Source organism: Nyctereutes procyonoides, unplaced genomic scaffold (assembly GCF_905146905.1).
Source record: "Nyctereutes procyonoides isolate TBG_1078 unplaced genomic scaffold, NYPRO_anot_genome, whole genome shotgun sequence".
NCBI classification, from domain to species: domain Eukaryota; kingdom Metazoa; phylum Chordata; class Mammalia; order Carnivora; family Canidae; genus Nyctereutes; species Nyctereutes procyonoides.
Window position 1 is genome coordinate 43,961,141 of NW_026575052.1, and position 22,412 is coordinate 43,983,552.

At 40.6% G+C, this 22,412-nt stretch overlaps 1 protein-coding gene across 1 annotated transcript in view; it reads right to left on the reverse strand.

Moving 5' to 3' along the window:
* The window catches only part of STK32A (serine/threonine kinase 32A), an 89,957-nt gene that overhangs the window by 41,225 nt on the left and 26,320 nt on the right, over positions 1–22,412 (reverse strand). The window contains exon 2 of the mRNA XM_055332448.1: positions 20,300–20,473. Coding sequence (XP_055188423.1) covers positions 20,300–20,473 — 174 coding nt within the window. The remainder of the gene's footprint in view (positions 1–20,299; positions 20,474–22,412) is intronic.

Sequence of the window (22,412 nt, forward strand, 5' to 3'; positions counted from 1 at the left end):
GGTTCATAAGGAACCATGCCAAAAGCTTTACAGTGTAAAAGGGGCGTGTTTACTACAAAATTCAGAGAAAACATATATGTGGAAAATATAAGATAAATATTTTAAAAGTTGGACTTTAAGAAAAAAATAAAGTGTATAGACACAGATTCTGAGTACATAGCTTCCCTGAAATGTGATGAGATAACTTCTAAGTCACTACAGGGTAAACTTCAGCATGCTAATATTATTTATTCACATACCAGAAGACAGTGATAATAAACCCGGTGTACTATATTAAAATTCTGATAGGACAAGTTGATGTTTTCTAGTTTTGAAATTTAGCACCACTTCCTCAGCTCTGTAGCTTGGTCAAATAACACTAAGTATGAGGGAACTTATTCTAAGCTGTTTCTTTCATTTAAGGTGACCTCTACTATGGTTTAACTTGGTGGTTATGTTGAAAAATCACCTGGGGGAGCTGTAAACAACCTGGGTTCCCTGACCTTATTCAGTCCTGTGGCAGTCGGACTCTCTGTGGCCAGGCCTATGTGTCTGTCCAAAAAAACAAAAAAAAACAAAAAAAAAAACAGAAACTTCTAGGACTTTCTGATGTACAATCATGTTCAGAAATACCATCCAAGCATTGTCCACATCCAAAGATGTCAATCTGATTTTAAACTCTGAACCTCTTAAAAGCTTATCTGTGAATGAAAAGGCATTGGAAAAGCACAACACTTAGCACTGTTGGCCAAATTCTTTGGTTCAGACCTATATGGAGGACTCTAACAACATCCTATCATCAGGGGGTCACTAATAAGTTCCTTCTCTCTTGTTATCCGTAATTCAAGGCGATATAATGTCTGTGTGGTTGTTCCATCAAATCTCTTAGCCTGAATTAACCTCCAGTCTTCTTTCCTTCTATCTGATACCCGAAGTGTTTACTTACTCCTATTTCCTAATCATTCCTTTGTTATTATAGCAGCCCACCCCTGACCAACCTGACCTTCTCTCCAGTCCACTTCCCAAGCTGGTACACGCATCACCCTGAGACCATCAATTGTTGACTCTATCACTTTGTGTTTATGCATCAAAACCCTCACTCGTATCCTTAATTCCCTTCCAGAGCCACTGTTAACATCCCTTGTACAAATCTTTAACTTTCTTACTGCCTTCAATTGTTTTCGTCTATTAAAACCACACTATTGGTTAAACCCAACTCCCCAATTCTTCTCACCTACAGCCAAGCTCCTGAACTTTGCTGGAAACAGACATAGTAATATTAAACTCTCATTTGAATTCGTGGCCGCATATCTCAAGCCAGCACCAGTGTGCCAAGCCCTAGTGAGATACCTTCTCCAAGAGGAGCACATCACACTCTCCATTGCCCTCAGGCCTCTTTCATGTTCACTCTCACTTTCTCTCAGTTGATGACTGAACCTCCTTAGTTCAGAAAGACAAGAGAACTATCTACCACTGAGTCTACCAACCACTTCAGAAAGACGAGAGCTACCTACTATTAAGTCTACCAACCTCCCTATTTCTATATCCATACTCATAGCCTTTCCACCAGTTATAATACATGAAAAGTCCCTGCACCTACCCCAGACAACTCTTCTCTTGCAGCTCTGGATCTCATCTTCTTTCACCTTCTCACAGATTTCTCTCAGCTAGGTATTCCTCCCTTCTCCTACACCTTTTTCTACCTCTCTTTAGGAAGTATGTTATGGTTGAGTCTCTTGGAAATACCTTCCTTGATGCATAACTACCTCCACTTATCATCCCATTTTCACTAATTTCCTTTGCAATAACAACTCTGGATTGAGTTGTTAATAGGTGAGAAATCAGAAGCAGCATCTCCGTTCTCTTTTTCAGCCCATTCCAGCCAGGCTTCCATCTCTGCTACTTCCTGAAATTGCCCCTGTCGGATACATCGATGACCTCCAGTTTGCCAAATCCCCTGGCTGGACTTTTATTTACCATGCTTTACTTCTCTGTGGATTGATCATTCCTTCTCTTCTGACATACTTTATTCTTGTGTTTTGCAAAAAGCCCCTTTCTACTGATTTTCCTTCTGCCACAGAGATTCCTCCCCAGTCTTGTCTGCTGGTATCTTCTTGGTTCAACCTCTAAATGCTGATTCCCCAGAGCTTAGTCACATATACCGCTACTCTCACTTAAATTATTTCATTTAGTCCTGTGATTTACAAAATTATATATATTTTAAAAATATAAATAAAAATATATACATATATGTATGTGTGTACACACACACAGACACATACACACACATATTTTATCTCCATCCCTGACCCTGTAATTCTAGATTAATAATATGTCCAACTTCTTGCTTGATATTTTCATCCATATGTCTAAGAGCCATGACAAATATGTTCTAAAGAGAAGCCTTGGCATTTATCCACATCCCATACAGATTCCCAAATCCTCTTCTTCCAGGATTCCTAGTACATAGCTTCATAATTCTCCCACTGTAAAAATTAAAATCTTGAGATTCTTTTTTATAAAAAAAGATTTTATTTATTTGACAGAGAAAGAGAGCAGAAGCAGGGAGAGTGGCAGAGGGAGAAGGAGAAGTAGGGAGAGGGAGAAGCAGGGAGCCTGGCCAAGGGTTGGATCCCAGGACCCCGAGATTATGACCTGAGCCAAAGGCAGATCATTCCCTGACTAAGCCATCCAGGTGCCCCTGAAAATCTCAAGATCATTCTTAATTCTTTTCTTTCTTTAACTCATAGTACTAGTCCTTCAACAACTCTTAATAACTCCACCTTTGAAATAGAATTACTGAAAACAGTATGGTGGTCCCTCAAAAAAAATTGAACATGGATATTAACACATGATTCCACGTTCTTTTTCTATGGGTATATACCCAAAACAATAGAAAAGCAAACATCTGAACAGATATTCATATATCCATGTTTATAGCAGCATTATTCACAGTGGTCGAGAAGTAGAAACAAACCAAATATCCAACAGTGGGGGAATGAATAAACAAAAGGTGGTGTATACATACCGTGGAATCCAGCTTTAAAAAGAAACAGGATTCTGATACAGGCTACACCACGAATGCACCATTAGGACATTACACTAAGTGACATATGCTAGACTCCAAAGGACAAACATGATATACCACTTACATGAGGTATCAGTTGAAGTAATGCACTAGTACCTTCTTGCTTCTCCTACTGTCCCTCAACAATCCACTAGCCACATGGCCCTCAAAGTGGTGTTTTTCATTACACAATCTTCCCTGTGTAACATCCTTTTGCTCTCAATTCACATGAAATAAAAATCTAAATCATTTATTGCTGGCATCATATGCCCTTTACATACTCTAGCCCTGCACAGCCCTGAGCTCCACACAATAGCACCTGCCACACACCATGCTCCAGCCACACTGGTGTGCTTTCCCTCCTTTGCACAGATGGCTCCCTCGGACTGCAACCTCCTTTGCCTGCAATCCTGTTCTCTTAGACCTTTATTTGGCTCACTGCTTCCTATCATTTCAGATCTATGCTAAAACATCTCTTCCAAATTCTTTCCTGACCACTTGACCTAAAATAGCCTCCCCCACCATCCTTACCTCTTCACCTCCATCTTACATTCAGCACAGCTCTGAACACCGTTTTCCTATTTATTTATTATTTTTCTACCCCACTGGAATAGAAGTTCTCAGAGAAAGGAAATCTTTTCTGTATTGTTCAATGTTATAGCTCCTGGGCTCGTAGAAGTGCCCAGAACAAAGCAAGGACTCAAGTAAATATTTGTCATAAAAATGAGTGAATCTGGTCCCTTGGCTTCTCAAACTTCTGAATTAAAAGCCGTATATTTCTTTTTTCCTTAAGAAGAGCCAGGAAAGAGCAAAACAAAGAAAGTCCTCTCTCTATGCCTGATGCACTGTATTTACTGTTGGTCAAACAGAACATTGATCATTTTTATTAAACGTATGAGTGTATATTTAGAACAAGAGTAAGAAAGAAGTGATTTCTGCACAATTAGAGCCTGTGACTTTGGAGAGGGGCTACAGAATTTGGGGTGTGGTAAATTGCAGTTCTAGGGACACACATTCTGTAGAAATTCTTCATTCCATCTTGACTTAATTAAACAGAAAAGACTGAATCAGCTGATGCCTACGGTGGCAACTATAAATTGCACCGTGGAAATACAATGCTCCCTGGGGCAGGGTCCAAGGCAGAACTGATGTATTTGCTGTTCTCACTCGAATGACTTTACAAGATATTAGCAGAACTTAATAGGCTAATTACATCCCTTCACTGCACCTACCCTGGAATCAAGTTGTTCACCCTGCAACCCGATATGGGGTATTGTGAGAACAGGGAATAAGAAAATCAGTGTCTCCAAACCACAATCAACTCCTTCAGTGTCCACAGCTTTGTGATAGGTCTACAGTTGGGGTTTAATTCTTTCTTGCATAATGTACTCTTGTATGGGGCTCTCTCCTATTTCTTGAGAGGGGAAATATATTATGCATATGATTCTATAATATATTATTTAAGATGTCACACAGAGGTTTTTGGTCACATAAAAAGACATGTTAAGAAAAAAGTGAGGTGGGGATGGCAGGGTATAAGGGGTATTTGTTTTTTTTTTTTGAGATTTTATTTATTGGGGCGCCTGGGTGGCTCAGGTGGTTAAGCATCTGCCTTCGGCTCAGGTCATGATCCCAGGATCCTGGGATCAAGCCCCGCATCAGCTCCCTGCTCAGAGGGGAGTCTGCTTCTCCCTCTCCCTCTGCCCATCCCCCCACCACCTTGTTCATGCTTGCTCTGTCACTCTCTCAAATAAATAAATAAAATCTCTTAAAAAATTATTTATTTATTCATGAGAGACACACACACACACAGAGAGAGAGAGAGACAGAGACAGAGACAGAGACACAGGGAGAGAGAGAAGCAGGCTCCCTGCGGGGAGCCCAGTGTGGGGGCTCGATCCCAGGACCCCAGGATCACTCCCTGAGCTGAAGGCAGACAATCGCAGAGCCATCCAGGCATCCCTCTGCCTGCCTACTGTTGTTGTTGTTCAAATCCAGCATTCCCCATAGTTTGTTCAAGGGAATATGAGTTAAAAATACATTCTGTAATAATATGTAATACATATTTTACACATGTAGTTATATATACATATAAAATATTTACATATTCATTTTGAGTGTAATGGATTTTCATGGATAGCACTGCTTTTCATTTGTCACCCCACTACACAGGTCCAATGTCATTATATATTAATCGGGTGATGAAGGCAATGACTTTACCATCCTACCATCTGTGAAAATGTTATGCAGCATCCCTCTTTGAATTTGTGTTTCTTTTCTCAAGTATCATTGAAGACACTAGCCTACCTACCATGCCTTCCTTCTCTCTGATGTCTTCTCCATGACTTCTGAATTTCTCCTCCATTGTCCATAATAATTTACCTTTTATGTTAAATCACCAAATACAAGCAAGAGCATTAGACCCCCAGCTTGGCATGTCATTCTCCTCAAACCCCCCAACCCAAGCAACTTATGAAGATATTCACAACCAGGATAGAGGTTTCTTTGGTAAAGGGGAAGAAGAGTGGTGGGGACCAGATGTTAATGGCCCTTTGGCAAAAAAAAAAAAAAAAAAAAGAGGCCAGTTCTTCAGTAGAGAGCACTGAGGCAGTTACAAATAAGCACTGAAGTCAGGATCTGAGAAAGAACCTCTTAATAGATAGACACTTCCAAAGTGTGGTGTGAACTATCATGTAATCTTAAAATGTGATGTGGATGTTGTCACTGAGGCTGGATAAGCATTTGACAGCAATACAGTAAGTGGATAGTGCAGCAGAGGAACATTAACCTGCTCACCCGACCTTTCAGAACCCTTTGAGCCCTGATCCTCATGAGTCACCCAAGGCTTCTCACAGAGGTTCCCTAAAAGTCACCTCCCTTGTTTGATTACCACTTAGACACCAAAGGAAAGCAGTACTATCTACATATACAAAAGTGAGAGTGAGAGAGAGAGAGAATCTAAGGCCACTGACTTGTCCAGTCTCACACCTCATAAATGGCAGAGATGGAATTTAAATGTCATGGTCTTTCCACTATTGCTCACGTGGTTATTTTAGCTAGGATGGCAAGTAGGTTCCAAGCATGGGGCCAACTCTTTAGTTAGTAGTGTCTGCCGTGTTGAAAAGGAGGGCCTTCATGTTCGAGAGAAATGAGTGCCAAGGTTGATCAGCAATTCCTCACGTAGACACAGGAAAGAGGGGTTTCAGGAGAATTGATAAAAAATTGTCAAACTGCTGCACTTCCCATGAGTAATAGAATGGTTCTAGCTACCACTTACTGTCCATGCTACAACAGCTACTTGATAGGCAACATATCTTTTATTGCTCACAGCAGCTCCGTCACTTAGAATATGACCCCCATTTTTGCAGGTGAAGAAAGGGTAGCTCAGAGAGTTTACATTACTCATCCAAGATTACATGATAAGTAACTGCTGGAGCTGGGGTACAACCAGAGATAGTGAGGTGCAATCTTAGTTTATATCTCAATGCTTATATTTTACTTCTCCACAGAAGAGAGAAGAATGTCCTCACGTACCTGGGGGTCTTGGATGTGGTTCATATTGGGCTGCAGCAAGTTTAATTTTTTTCCTATATTTGAAAATCATGTATATTTTCCTCCCAACTCTATAATATAGCCATGTCTCTTTTAAATGTAAAAGTAAAGTTCCACGTGTGTTATATGGAATAAATCTGTTGTTCTAGTAAGGTGAGTCACACTTATCCTGATGGTACAGATCCATCAGTCAGATATTCCTGTCGAGAAGCATGGTTATATCCCACCATCCCACTCACTTGAGATTTTTAGCCAACTTGCACTCTTCGGAGGCAGAATGTTTAATGACAAGGCTTCCTGCCTTGCTGTTTAGCATTAGTCAATGCTCATTCACTGCCATTATTTCCTTTAATTTGGATTCACACAGATAGAAACCTAGGTCCCATTTATCCATTCTATAACCAAGGAAGCAAGGACATGGCATTAGGGACCTGAGCTAAATCCCCGGCCACAAGGACTGGCTTAAACTCAAATCTCCTGGGTCTTTCTCTCAACCTGAAGAGAAATGTACAGGGAAAGAAATGTACTAGTTAGTGGAAGGGAAAGAGTCTACAAAGTAAGAGAGACCAAAGAGTGGTCATCTATTGATCGTAACAGATAAATTGTCATGAGAGGGTTTTGCTGTTGTTGTTGTTTTGTTTTGTTTTGTTTTTATAATTGCATAGAGGACAGGGGTATTCAATTTGAGGCAAAAAGCAGTTTGTTCCATTTCAGCTCTAGAACTGAAACTATCTTCTCTTGCCGGGGTCATACATGACCCAGCTGGAATTCAGTCCCAGGCCATTGGGTTTGATGCCAGCATCTCTTCTCTCCCTCACCCAGTCCCAGACTGAGGGATGATCAGTGTATACCAATCATGAGAATCCGGTTCCCTTATCATGGTTTCTGTTAAGGTGGGGATGAGCCAGAATGGTCAGTGAGACCTAACGGGATCCTACTATCAGGGCCTTCAGAAAAATTTGCTTCCCTAGTAAAAGACTGTAAATACCCTTCGGAGACTCAGATCTCTGAATCTATATCCTGAGGACAGTAACAGGATCTATAGGGTTGCTGTGAAGGTTTAGTGAGTTGAGGCACACAAAACTCCAAGTACAGTGGTCTGGCACATAGTGATTGTTGGACTGACTGTCAAAAAACATTGAACAAATGATTAGTAAGTGTCCAGTTGTAGGAAGGGCTAGAAGGGGAGAAACTGATGTTAAATTGAGGGTATTAAATGATGAATCATTGTTTTCAACTACCATTAAACCATCGTGATGTACTGCTGATGGTCGATTCCACTTAAGGCAACATGTGAGAAACCAGGATGAGCCTTTAAATGCTTTATTCTCTATTATTCTCAAGGAGCCTCCTGAAGTAGGTACAGTGATTCTCCCTATTGCATAGACGGGGCCCCCCAGAGCCACAGAGAGCTGATGTAGCTATCCTGTGGTCCCCGACTATGATGAGGAGCTAGAACTCCAGTTCACATTTACCTGACCCCAGAAGTGATATTCAAAATATTTCAGGAGTGGATGCCTGGGTGGCTCAGTGGTTGAGCGTCTGCCCTTGGCTCAGGGCATGATCCCAGTCCAGGGATCAAGTCCCACGTCAGGCTCCCTGCAGGGAGCTTGCTTCTCCCTCTGCCTGTGTCTCTGCCTCTCTCTGTGTGTCTCATAAATAAATAAATAAATAAATAAATAAATAAATAAATAAATAAATAAATAAATAAAAACTTTATAAAAAAAACTTCACAAGGAACAAATCTTGGCTAATCAGAACAGGGCATTGACCAGGAGGGATCCTGGAGGCCACTGATAAATGACCCAGTGCAGCAGTACTCGTAGGTGACAACTAAGCAGAGGCCCTGTCTGACTCAAGGCTCCCATGGGCAGCAGCAGAACCAACCGTGAGGCTGCCTGTGAGTCACTGGGAGGAAGAACATTTTGAAAATCAGGTCTGAACGTGAAATGAATCCTTTACGTGGTAGCGGGTGTCCCATCTCTGAAGTATTGTGAGGCTAGGAAGACAATTTCTTGTTGGGGAGGTTGTGGAACAAATTCTGTCTTTGGGTGGAGGTAGGACTTGATTTCTAAGCTGTGCTTTACTTCTACTATCCTGCAGCTTGGTGATAAATAGCCTTTAGTTTTTTTTTTAAGACTTTATTTATTTATTCATGAGAGACAGAGAGAGAGAGAGAGACAGAGAGAGAGAGAGAGAGAGAGAGAGAGAGAGGCAGAGACACAGGCAGAGGGAGAAGCAGGCTCCATGCAGGGAGCCCGACGAGGGACTCGATCCCGGGTCTCTAGGATCAGGCCCTGGGCTGAAGGTGGCGCTAAACCACTGAGCCACCTGGGCTGCCCCCCTTTAGTTGTTTTACATGAATCTGGAAAATAGCAATAGGGCTTCCCTTCCTTGGCCGCCCCTGTCCTCCCAAGCATTGTGACAGGAGCTTTTCATAGTTGTTCAGGTGTATCACATATGATATTATTAAATCCATTTTACAAATGAGAAAAATAAGTCTCAGAAAAAGTATGCCAATCCATTGTCTGCAAAGTGAGCACCGTGAACTCCTAATCTGTAGGCTCTTATTCTGATATCCAGAAGAGCTAGCGTGCCCCATTCTCTACCATTTCCAGCCTCATTTTCATACCACCCACTGTGCATGCTCTACTCTTATCTCCAAACTGATAACAAATTCAAGTATGTCCCCTTTGCTGGACTGGCTTTGTATTTTCACTCAACTACAAATAGGAAGTTAGGTTGAGCTTGAGTATTTGCTTGAACTTGATGAGCTGATCTGGCCTCGGCTCCCCTCTCTTACTGCTTCTTGAACCACTCTCCCCCTTTCTCGCATGTTCCAACTGCAAAGACCACTGTGCTGCTTGGACAGAACAGACTTTGACCTTAGAGCTACTTGTCCGGCAAGTCTGGGTTCAGATGCTGCCTACCAGCTAGGTCTTCTCTGAGCACCATGCTAATGCATAAGGTAGCCTGCCTTCCCCCAGATGTGTACTCTCTTAGGATCCCTGCTGATTGCCCAGGAAGCACTAAAGGCAATCTGTAACTAACATGGTTATTTAGGTGCTTGGTTCCTTGTTCACTGTCTGTCTCTTCAACTAAACCGTGAGCTCTGCAAGTACAAAAAAAAACCCCATGTTTTTATTTTTCAAAGCTCTATTCAAGAACTGTGTGCCTGGCACACAAATAAGTGACTAAACCTGAAAGAATGAAGCTTCAGCTTTGTACTCAAATGTGTGTAGGTAAAGTAAAATTAAATTTGGACCAAGTCACAGGTTGCATAATTAATGAAGCTCTTCAACTTACAGAAATTACCAGAAGCACAGCGCAGGCTAGTTAAATGTTAACCTGGAAACGAGCAGTTCTCTGCCTTTTTCACTGGGTTTTCACAAATAGGTGGTCTTGTGTAAGAAGCACAGTCACAAAGCTGCTTTCGAAACTGCCTGATGCCTAATACAAAGAAGGCAAATTCTCCTGTTTTCGCAATGTGTTATTCATGCTCATTCATTATTTGGTAGCTCGGGAGCAGGTGCTGAGTAGAACATATCAACCTAATACCCTCATTACTGCACTGCCGTTTTGTTTTTGAGGCTCAAGTGGCCCTTCTGCTGTGGGAGTGAGAGAAAGAGAACATTTACAAGGCTTATGATCTGCTGAAGAGAAGATTTACCCAAACAAAAAGTAAGGTCATTTTCTTAACCATTCTACAGAAAATGGTGGCCTGAAACCAAATTCTTGATCTCACTGCAACAGCAAAAATTATCAATAGGTTGAAAAGAAGAAAGCCAAGTGGAATGTACACAGTACAAGCAATCAGCTAATCTATTATTTTTTAGACTTACAATTTTCTCATACTGGACACACTGCTTTGGTAAACTGAAGAAGATTTAACTTCCCTTATAGATGCCTAAAAGCAAAACCAAACACCTTGGACCAGAGAAATGTTATAAGAAAGCCACAGATATGTGAAATATCTTACCAAATCTGAAACATAAAAGACCATCTGTGGACTACATAAAATAGTTTACTATATGCTAAAGCCAATGGATTTGACTTGTTGAATATTCTCTTGGGTTACCCTAATTTTGCAGGCAATTTTAACAAGTTTTTTTTTTTCTTTTCTTTTTCTTTTCTTTTTTTTTTTTTTAATGCTGGCCTCCCATGCCATAATATATTCAAAGCAGCACGTCAATAGTGAGGACAGAAGCTGTTCTGAGTAGTACCTTCTACACATGAAGATTAAAGTCTTAGCAGCAAAGAAAACTATACAAGCATACTGTATTAGTTTACCAGGGCTGCTGTAACTACTACAAACCAAGGGCCTTAAAAAAAACCCAGAAATATGTTATCTCATAGTTCTGGAGAGTGCAAGTCCAAAATCAAGGTTTCAGTAGGACCATGCTTCCTCAAAACCTATAGGTGAGAACTCTTCCTTGCTTCTCCCTAGCTTCTGTTGGTTTGCTGGCAACCTTGGGCCTTCCTTGGCTTAGAAATGTACCACTCCAGTCCTCTATCCTGACATGGTGTTTTCCCCTGTGTCCTTCACATCATCCTCTCTCTGTGCCCAAATATCCTCTTTTGATAAGAGTACCAGTTACATTGGACTAGGGCCACCATAATGAACCAGTTTTACTTGATTACCTCTGTGAAGACTCTCTTTCCTAATAAGGTCACATTCTGAGATATTTGGACTTGGGCTTTCAACATATCTTTTTGGGAGACATGCAATTTAGCCCGTACCAACTAAAAATACGTATCTAAACCAGTGTTTGTTGCTGTTGGGTGAACAGCAGTAAATAGCTCATCTGATCTTGAGGGTGCCTATTATTTTCATATGAGGAAAAATAAGGGAGCCTTTATTAAGAGCAGGGTCTTTGAATCAGATTATCCTACTTTTGAATCTGGCCTTAGTACACGAACTACATGATATTAGGCAAATTACTCAACCCTGTCATAGTACCATTGACTATCAAATTAGGCAGTGCATACAAAATGCTTATTACCACGGTGGCCACTGGCATATGCACAATAAATGATAGCTCTTCATAAGTCATTAAAAAGATGATATATGTACTTTGTAGTATAAATTAAATGGTTAAAAAATGCTGGTGAACGGAAAGCAGTAGGCACCTTTAGGAATTAGAAAAACATCTCTCCAGATGACTCACTCCCACTCTCACAGGCTTCAGAAAGCTGGGGGTGTCACTGAGTTGGCAAGTTCATTCAACTGTCACTCAATGATCACTGACTAAACTGATTAGCTGCAGAAAGATCTTATTTTTTTCCTATGCATTATCATCTCAGGAAAATGAAATGTGACTTTCAAGACAGTATGGTGTATCTGAGTCAGACAGAAGGTGAAATGTCAGCCAGGAGAGCTCTGCCTGTAACAAACTAAAGACCTTGGTTGAAATGAATAATTTTGGTTCACAGCTCAACTGCAAATAAGACCTTAATTGGTCAGTGTGCTAACAGCTGTTTTTCACACCTCATGTCTCATGCTTTTTAGATAGTACATTTTGGTCACACAGCCTTCTTGGAGAGAAATGGGTATGTGGTAGAGAGCAAAGAAACACTGAGATCACACTTTGAAGAACATCCTATCAGAGTTAAGGGGAAATCATTCTAGACTCTTAGGTGTGAAAAAAAAAAAAAAAACCTATCCTGGTCATTTAGTCAAACCTCCTTGAGGGAAGTTTGAGGTTATGTTTAAGGTCATAGAGGAAATTGGTGTCAACATCTGGTGTAGTACAACTTCTTTAGAGGAAGTATGGTGGACAGACTTATGGTGACCCACATGATCCCCACTTCCTGGTGTCTTCTATTATCCCCAGTCCCTGAATGTGGGCTGGTTGTATAGCTTGCCTTTTTTTTTTTTTTTTTTAGTTTTATTTACTTACTCATGAGAGACACAGAGAGAGAGGCAGACATAGGCAGAGGGAAAAGCTGGTTCCCTGCAAGGAGCCTGATGTGGGACTCGATCCCAGGAACCAGGGATCATGACCTGAGCCAAAGGCAGACACTCAACTATTGAGCCACCCAGGTGCCCCATATAGCTTGCTTCTAACCAACATTATGTAACAAAGCTGATGAGATGTCACTCCTGTGATTGTGTTCTATTATGTAATGGTTATTCAGTGATACATATCCTTGCCTGTCTAGCACAATCACTCTAGAATCTTGCTCTTGTCAGTGAATTTGAGAAAAGGAGCTAATATGAGTCCTACAGCCTCAAGGAAATTAATTCTGTCAATATCCTGCCTGAACTTGGAAGTTGACCTTTGCCCAGGCCAGCCTGCTGAGGAAAACCCAGTTCTGGCCAGCGCCTTGAATGCAGCCTTGCAGAGAACCCAGTCAAAATGTGCCAAGACCCCCAACCCAAAGAAACTATGAGATAACTATAACTATGTGTTATTTTAAGTCACTTTGTGGTCATTTCTTACACAGGATAAAAAACTAACAGCATGGAAGAAAGGCAGCACAGAGCTCCACACGCTTGTGGGCACACTATAGGAATGTATGGATTAAATTTATAAAGTTGCCGAAGACAACATTACCCACGGTAACCTTTGCCTTTATGTTCACCCAAGGATCACATGTCTATATTGTCCTCATTCATTTGTTCAGCTATTGATTTATTCAGCAACCACTCTGGGTTAGATTATAAGCTGGGATTCAGAACCTGAGTGAGGTGTAGTCTCCATCTGTAAGGGCTTAAGTTTAGGAGGGAGAGATGGCACTTTATAAAGAATCTTGTAACCCAGGGGTTACAAATTCGAAGCATGATTATAACCATTGTGAAGATGCAGATGAGTGTGTACATGCGTGTGGCAGGATAGACCCACAGCCACTTATTTTATTTATACTACATGCCACAGGATTAAGATCTTTCTGATATGAATGTTGAAATGTTTTACCTGGCTCCCTTTAATGCCATGATATCATTAACTCTGAACAGCAAGGCACTTGTCTGTCCTTTCACCACTGCAGTCCAGCATCCAGAACACTGTCTGGCAAAGAGGTGCTCAAGAAACAATTTGTGAATGAATATTTATAGTAGAGGCATTATCTCTAAGATTATTCTTCACCATTGAAATGCTGATTTCTAGAAGAATGATAGCAGCTTCTCGCAAGTAGCTACTTCAGTCCAAAGGCAAGTGTGGGAAAACTAGTTCCTACATGTCTCTTCCCGGAGGCTCCGAGATGAACCAGTGTCAGTTACTGGTTCCTGTGATCATAGCAAAGAAGACAAAAGTGATGAGTAAAAACACTGGCCTGTCTATTTTGGGCAATCGGACATTTTCTTTTATTCCTGCTTCAATACATCTGTAATCTGCTGGAGATGAAATGTTTGCAACTCTGCTGTATTGCAGTTATCTCTACAAATTGCCTCATTAGAGTTTCATCTCATTCCTATAGGATTTGGAAAGCATGAGAGGGGGGGTAATTCTTACAAAGAGGAAAAAAAAAACATCAACACTCCCTCACAAATGGTATTTTGATCCAGGATGACTTCCTCTTTCACTGTCCCATACAATTGGCTTCATTAGCGCAAATTTGTAATTGAGGCTTCTTTAACATCTGACTAGGGAGTGAATACAAATTTGTCTTTGGGCTCTAATCATTATTTTCCATCACATTAGTCACTGGAGAGACTGTGGCAATCAACAAATCAAACAGTACTATCCCCACAGGAAGGATTGTAACGAGTTTCATTTTCCTTGTTTTCTTAATAAAAACAAATAATCACTGTGTCTACATTTTAAAATCTTTGCTCACTGATTTAATGTAAGTTAAGGGGAATACTGAACCAGAATCTGGCCATAATTTGGAAACTAATGCTGATTTTCAAGCTGTCCTCGTAGAAAAACGTTTTGACTTCTTGCTAATAAGAAAAGTGTCTAACTGCATGATTCAAAATTAATGGTTATTGTGCAATCCTGTGTCTTCCACAACAACTGCAGGAAAGGAAGTTTCTAAAAGTGAGGACATGTAGCTAAATACTCTACATATTGAGGAAAACTACCAAACACTAAAGTCTGTAGACTTAAAAAGAGTCCACAAAATAAAACACAACTCTCTTCATATCTCACTTAGAATTTGTGAGAGAAACGGGATTTATGGTATTTAAAAAAAATAACTGATAGCAGACGTGGCTGGCGGGAAAGTCAACGTGAGGCAAAAATCCAAAACAGACCGTTCTATGGAACGCGGGTTGATTCACGAGCGCTTTCCTTCAGAATACAGTTCTTTGTACACAGACTGGACTCTTCGTTCTGCTCTGGGTCTTAAAATCCTTTTTAAATCCTCTGAACTCTCAAGAAACATTGTTTTTTGTTGCCCCAAACCATCATCTTGTGTGAAATAGCTCAGGCGCTCTCCCACCCTGAGCTCTGAGTTGTTCCTGTCCTCAGTCGGCTGCCGATGGGCCACCTTCGCCTGTGGAGCCAGAGGACGTGCCCAAAGGCAGTGGCCGGGCCTCACCTCGTCCCCTGCCCGCCCCGGAGCCACAGCCGTGCTGACCACCCCTCCTGTGGAGATGGTGACCTCTGCCCTGCCTTCAGTGACGCCTCCCCTACTCGTCAGCCAGGCGACCCTGGGCCCCTTCCCTCATCTTCCCCAGCCAGCTTCCTTGGCTGTAGATGGAGGCCCGGCCCGGGCTCCTGGGCGGGAGCAGACTGGATGAAAGAAAGCACCGGTGCTCCGCGGGCCCTGCTGCCCAGGAAGCCCTCGGTAGGTGGCAGCCCCCCAGGCTACGGCTCCACACACATTTGCCGAGGCCTGTGGAGAATTCTGAATCTTCTACCAGGTCCAGAGACATAATGTTGTTTTTGGAACAACGTTTTCCTGAAATTAGGAAGTCGCATATTTGACCCAAGCAGATAGATGGTCTTTCCTTGTCTTCGGCAGCTACTGAATTTCGTAGACTCTGCTTTCTTCACTCACGACATAGTAATTCAGAACTAAGGATGTGTCTTATTATCCAATTTTCTAAGTAGCTGAAAGATGTTTTATCTTAGATTCCATCAAATCTAGCATGAGTTTTTGGATTTTCTTGAAGAAAGTTGTTTTTATTTTTATTTTTTATTTTTTTATATTTATTTATTTATTTATTTATTTATTTATTTATTTATTTATTTATTTATTTATTTATTTATTTATTTTGAGAAAGAGAGAGAGAGCATGCACTAGTGGAGGGGCAGAGAGAGAGAGAGAGAGCCAGAGAGGGAGACTATTAAGCTAAGCGTGGAGCCTGATGCAGGGCTCGATCTCATCACTCTGAGATCACGACCTGAGCTGAAACCAAGAGTCAGACACTTATCTGACTGAGCCACCCAAGCGCCCCTGAAGAAAGATTTTTTTAAAAAAGAGAATTACTCAAAAGCTTCCTCTTCTTCTATGTTGCTCTTCACCATTTTAACTCTGCCCCCTGAGCCCAAGCCTCTGAGTGCCATCATTATTATCCTTTTAACGCTGCAGACAAAAGAACACCGCTTATTTTACTGTGTCCATGTGTTTTAAGCCACTTGACACTGTCTCAATTTGATATTGGGTACTATGGAGGCAGAAAGCCATGATTATCAGAGCACTCTCCCAATCAACCTGTTTATTTGGTCAGTACTGTCTTGAAAAGCCTTAATGATGTTGATACATGCCCTGTTTTTTTCCAGAACATTTATTTGCCTGTTGCCCAAGCATAATTATTAATAGCGACTCCTTTCATTCTCAGGAGTTCCCTGATTTGGATGATGAATTATATGGTTACTCCATGTGAACACCAAGGTAGGTCTGAAATTCTTGGCTTTCATGCCTTATATTTTAATTTTGTCTCATTTGTAAACCTGGCTTTTAGTCAATCATTTGTATGGTTCAGGCATGCGAGGTTGCTGCATCCTTGTTCTACAGTGAAAAGCAAAATACACAAGGCCCTAACTCATGAGGTTTCCATCGTGGTAGAGTGGCAGATAGTAATTAAGTAATTACACATTAACAATGTCACAGGTCCTCAGGAGAGGTACAAAGAGCCACAGTCGCCTATACAATATAACACATGAGAGGCTCAGTAGGGCCTTATAGGCAACAGAAATACACCTGGATTATTTTCTGACCCTGAGAGGAGCTCCTCTCATTTTTTTTAAATTTATTTATGATAGTCACAGAGAGAGAGAGAGAGAGAGAGAGAGAGAGAGAGAGAGAGAGAGAGAGGCAGAGACACAGGCTGAGGGAGAAGCAGGCTCCATGCACCGGGAGCCCGACGTGGGATTCGATCCTGGGTCTCCAGGATCGCGCCCTGGGCCAAAGGCAGGCGCCAAACCGCTGTGCCACCCAGGGATCCCCCCCTCTCATTTTTTAACAACATGGTCAGAGTGTCACTGAGTTTGCCTTGCATTCACCTTACTGCGGTGAGGAGACACTTTGGTTCAAAGAGGCTCTTCTGAGGATGGGCATGGACTAATGATTGTGAGTGTGTGAAGGCCCAGAGGGAGAAAGTTAATCGTTGGTTTCTTATACAAGTGGCAGAATGATGAGAGCAACAAAGAGCAAGGGAGGAAGTAATGAACAGCAACGTTTGGTGTTTGTAAGTTCCTTAGGGCACAAATTGTGCTGACTTTTCTGTTTTGTTTTGTTTTGTTTTGTTTTTCTCCTGAATTCCTTTTGGAATGCATTTCTAAACATAGGGCAGAAATGCTTAGAGTATCTTGACTTGTGATAACAGAGAAAATGAAGCCCAGAGAAAGACGACACAGACCCCAGATTCAAACAGGGAAAGAAGAAAGTTGAAAGGCCCTTGTAGCCATGCTGGCTTCTCACTGAAGAACTTGTCTCCTTTCTGAGATCTAGGATGTTAGCAACCCAAGCAGGCTGTGGGTTGGCAATCTTGGGTAGGATGAATGAGCATGAATACCCCGAGAGAGACACCATAGACTACAAATAGGCAAGTTTTTCCTTAGAAAGAACTGGGGTTGGGATGGGGGCAGAACGTTAGTATGGGAGAAAGACTGCTTGGGAACAGGGTTCTCAGTTACTGACAAAACACCAGGTGTGTTCATTTGCTTCCAAGCTCATACACTATGAACTGGTCTGCTTTCTATTCACCTGTTGCCTGAAGAGCACATTTCCAACACAAGTAGGTCCTCCGAAAGACAGGAAATTAAAAAATGACTGAAAGTATACAGGATCAAGATTACACACAGATTGTTCCATAGTACCTGCACAGAGAATCTATAAATTATGATGCTACATCTTCATCCACAGGCTCTGTACTCATCTACATATATTTTAGATAAATGTCAACTTAGTGGTTGGAAAATATTTTATTTGGCCAGAATTTTACTACACTGTAAAGATGTAAACATACTTAAAAACCTAGCAAATTCTTCAAAGATTAGAAATAAGAGAGCAGCAGAGTCATATGTGTTGATTTTCACTCAATGATGCATACTTAATGCATAAATTTCATATGTGTAATAAATGCAAGTTGTTGTAGTAGTCAGAGCTCTGACTTTGGGTTCAGAAAGACCTACGTTTAAATCCTGGCAATGCCATTTGTCAGTGATTTGTCCTTTCAAATCTTTGAGCCACAATTTCCTCATCTGTATAATGGAGATCCTATAATGAAATGTGGTATCTTCCTTGAGTTCTGAGAATTTAATAAGATAATATAGAATAGCACATAGTAATATCTGGCATATGTACAAAGTCATCAGTAAATTGTAGTTGCATTGATGGCAATTAGATTCAAAATTCTTATAAACGATCGACCATATAGTTGTGGGTTATTTCTGGGTTTTCCATTCAGTTCCATTATATTTGTGTCTGTTTTTATGTCAGTACCATCCTGTTTTGATTATTACAGCTTGGCAATATAACTTGAAGTCTGGAATTCTGATAATTACAGTTTTGTTTTTCTTTTTTCAAGATTGCTTTGGCTATTCAGGATCTTTTCTGGTTTCATACAAATTTTAGAATTATTTGTTATAGCTCTGTAAAAACTGCTGTTGGCATCTTGATAGAGATTGCATTAAATCTGTAGATTGCTCTGGGTAGCATAGACATTTTAATAATATTTGTTCTTCTGACCCATGAACATGGAATGTTTTTCCATTTCTTCAAATCATCTTCAATTTCTTTTATCAGTGTTTTGTAGTTTTCAGAGTATAGGTCTTTCACCTCCTGGGTTAACTTTATTCCTAGATATTTCATTGTTTTTGTCACAATTATAAATGGAACTGTTTTCCTAATTTCACTTTCTGCCTCCTCATTATTAGTGTACAGAAATGCAACAGATTTCTATACAACGATTCTGTATCCTGTGACTTTACTGAATTCATTTATTGATTCTAGTAGTTTTTTGGTGGAGTCTTTAAGATTTTGTGTGTGTAGTATCATGTCATCTGCAAACAGTGAAAGTTTTACTTCTTCCTCACCAATTTGGATGCCTTTTATTTCTTTTTGTTGCCTGCTTGGTGAGGCTTGGACTTCTAGTACTATGAAAGAGATGGAGCTAGAGAGTATAATGCTAAGTAAAATAAGTCAGAGAAAGACAAATACCATATGATTTCTCTCATAGGCAGAATTTAAGAAACAAGACAATAAGCAAAGGGAAAAAAAGAGAGAAACAAACCAAGACATAGACTCTTAACCATAGAGAAATAAACAGATGGTTACCAGAGGAGAGGTGGCTGGGGGAATGTGTGAAATAGGTGAAAGGCATTAAGGAGGGTATTTGTTATAATGAGCACTGGGGAATATTTAGAATTGTTGGATCACTATCTCATACATCTGAAACTAATATAAGACTATGTTAAGTATACTGGAATTAAAATAAAAATTTTAATAAATATTATCATAAATAACCTGGATGATAATTTAATACCTCCAAATCATGGTTTTCTCATATTTAATACAGTCCGAGTATACCTGCTCTGATCACTTATCACAAGTTATTATAGAGATCAAAGGAGATACTACATAGGAAATCATCAGTAAAACTACCGATATCTTTGTATTGCTAAATTCTGCTCTTGAAACCGAAATTACAATAGACGTTAAATGACTAGAATTAAAAAAAACTTGAAACAAAAAAAACCCTACCAATATCTCTTTTAAAAAAGATTTTATTTATTTGAGAGAGAGAGAGAGAGAGAGAGAGAGAGTGTGTGTGTGTGAGTGGGAGGAAGAGGGAGAGAATCTGAAGCAGACTCCATGCTGAGTGCAGAGCCTGATGTGGGGCTTGATCTCACAACCCCAAGATCACAACCTGAGCTAAAATCAAGAGTCAGACACTCAACTGACTGAGGCACCCAGCTGCCTGACCTACCAATATCTTTACAAAGAAAAGTATTATCCCTTTCTGTCTAATGTCTATTTGAGTTTATACCTACTTGTGTTATTTGTCTCCATTTAACACAGATTCCCCAAGTGAAGGAGATACATTCCTGTATGTCACTTTTTCTTTGTCTAGTGCCAATACTCATTGATTCTGGTATTATTGTTCACTAACTGACTTTGAGCAAATTTAGCTCAATGTACTCATTTAAAAAAATATTCAAAAGAGGGACAATAAGACTATTTCAAGGGACTGTTGCAGGAGTTCAGTGAGGATTACCTGTCATGTTTAACAAGAACTTGTTGAATGTACCAGGTTATGAATTCTCTTCTGTAATTCAGTGCAAGGCTGTCCCCTTGGACCTAACTGACCTGTGGATGATGCGCTGGCTCTGTAGGTAGTCCAAGGCCATGGCCAGCTCACAGATGAAGAGCTTCACGGTGTCTTCCTGGAAGCGGACATTCTGCTGCAGGTGATAACGCAGGTCCCCGCCCAGCAGGAGATCCACTACCATGAACATATCCTCCTCATCTTGGAAGGAGTACCTGGAATAGAAATAGAAATGAAAGAGTATTAAATACATTTACACACTATAGAGTCCCAGAGGCAAATGACCCCTCACAGATCAGAACAGAGTGTTCTCGAGCAGAGTTCAAGGTGTAGGAGCAGATGGTCTCTCCCTTGCTCTATGACCCTAGACCTTCAGTTTCCACATGTGTGAAGGGGAATAATATCTACCACATTTGATCATAGTAAAGAACAAGTACAACATTTAATATCTTGCCTGACATATACTAAGCACTCAATAACTATTAGCTTACAAAACTATAAAGCCCAGGAACAAAGAAAACCCCACTCATCCACTTACCATTAACAATCATATCCTAACCACACTATTGCAGGAGGTCCATAAAATGTGAATTACGAGGTGTCCTTGAACCATTCTCATTCCCATTTTTCCACACGATAAAACTTCATTGCCCAGCAACCTTATAACAAATCGTGTACCGCATTAATGATAAGAAAAAGATACAAAAGGGCAATAAAAAAGTAAGTGCATAGTACAAGGAAGTAATTCACTTTGGGATGGGGAGGTAAGGGAAAGCTTCTCAGCGGAAGTGAGACCTGAGTTATATTTTGAAGGGTGGTGACAATAACAGGCACAAAATAAAACTGGTGTCACCTATATCTCCATTGAGCCACTTCTCTGGGGTAGACACTGAAGCCCTCTACAAACAGCACCCCTAGCAACCCCCAAAGTGCTGCTCTTAAGCTCCCATTTTACAAATGAGGAAGTCAAGACCTGGTGAAGAATGTGCACAAGGTGAAATGCCTAATACACGGTAGAGCTGAAGTGTTCTCCAGGTCCAAAAGTAAGATTTGATAGAGAAAAACAGCCTGCATTAAACCCAGACATGGGAAAGAACATAGTGTGAGTCGAAAAAGGAAAATAGTTTGGGTTCGCTCTCCAACAGGTATGATGGGGAAGCTTGAGCTGAGAGAGGAACGCAGACGGCAGATCCCATGACAGGTGTCTGTTCACAAGTCTGTAGGCATTAGGGTGACAATGAAGAGTTTTAAGGAGGACCTACAATCAAGCATGGACTTCACACTTGAAGGAGCACAGTGTGGAGAGATTGGAAGAGGAAATGAGATACAGGAGAGCAGAACTGGCCTGTGCTGTTTGCAAAGAGTCTCTTGTAAAAATGCATTCCCGCTGCTAGGATTTATTTTGTTTCCTTCAAAGCAGAGACATGATTTCTAGGCACAATAATGCTCTCTGAATCAGCACTGTTTTGACATGTTTCTTTTGACATAATGTCACTGAGATCACATTTTAAATTTTTATTTGAATCAAATAATTCTTTGATTGTCTGCAAGCAGTGCCCAGGGATGCAAACTAATTCCTGGTGACAAATTCTTTGCTTGGGAAAGAAATGTAGAATATCAATAACTGAGGAACCACACTTGGTATTTTTTTTCTTCTTTATAATGATCATTGTGCTAAAGGAGAAGGTAGGGAATTGCAAGGAAAAGAAACAAGAGAAATTCAATGAAGCATTAATCTGAAGCAGTAACATTCTAATGAAGATCACCAGTTCCTGATGCTTACTTGTCCAAAGAATAACATTTTGTTTACCACTGAGACTGATTCACATAGAAGATGACAGAAATTAAGCCCTTGGAGAAGTTTAGACAGAAACACAGGAAACACTTTGTAAAAATATGATGATGAATACGTTTTTGGTATTGTCTTTTTGGAAATGATATTCTTCACTTCACTGTGATAACTGGCTGGTCATCCTTGCCATTGGTTCAATGGGCACCAGAAAAGGTGCCTGAACCTGGGCTATTTGCTTCACAAACCTTCCTACTCCACTACTATTTTTATATTTTTTGTGTTATATCTGTTGTTTTCATTATATTTGTTGTGTTTTATAGGACTTTCAGTAAGCAACAATGTACTAATAAATGTAATCATGC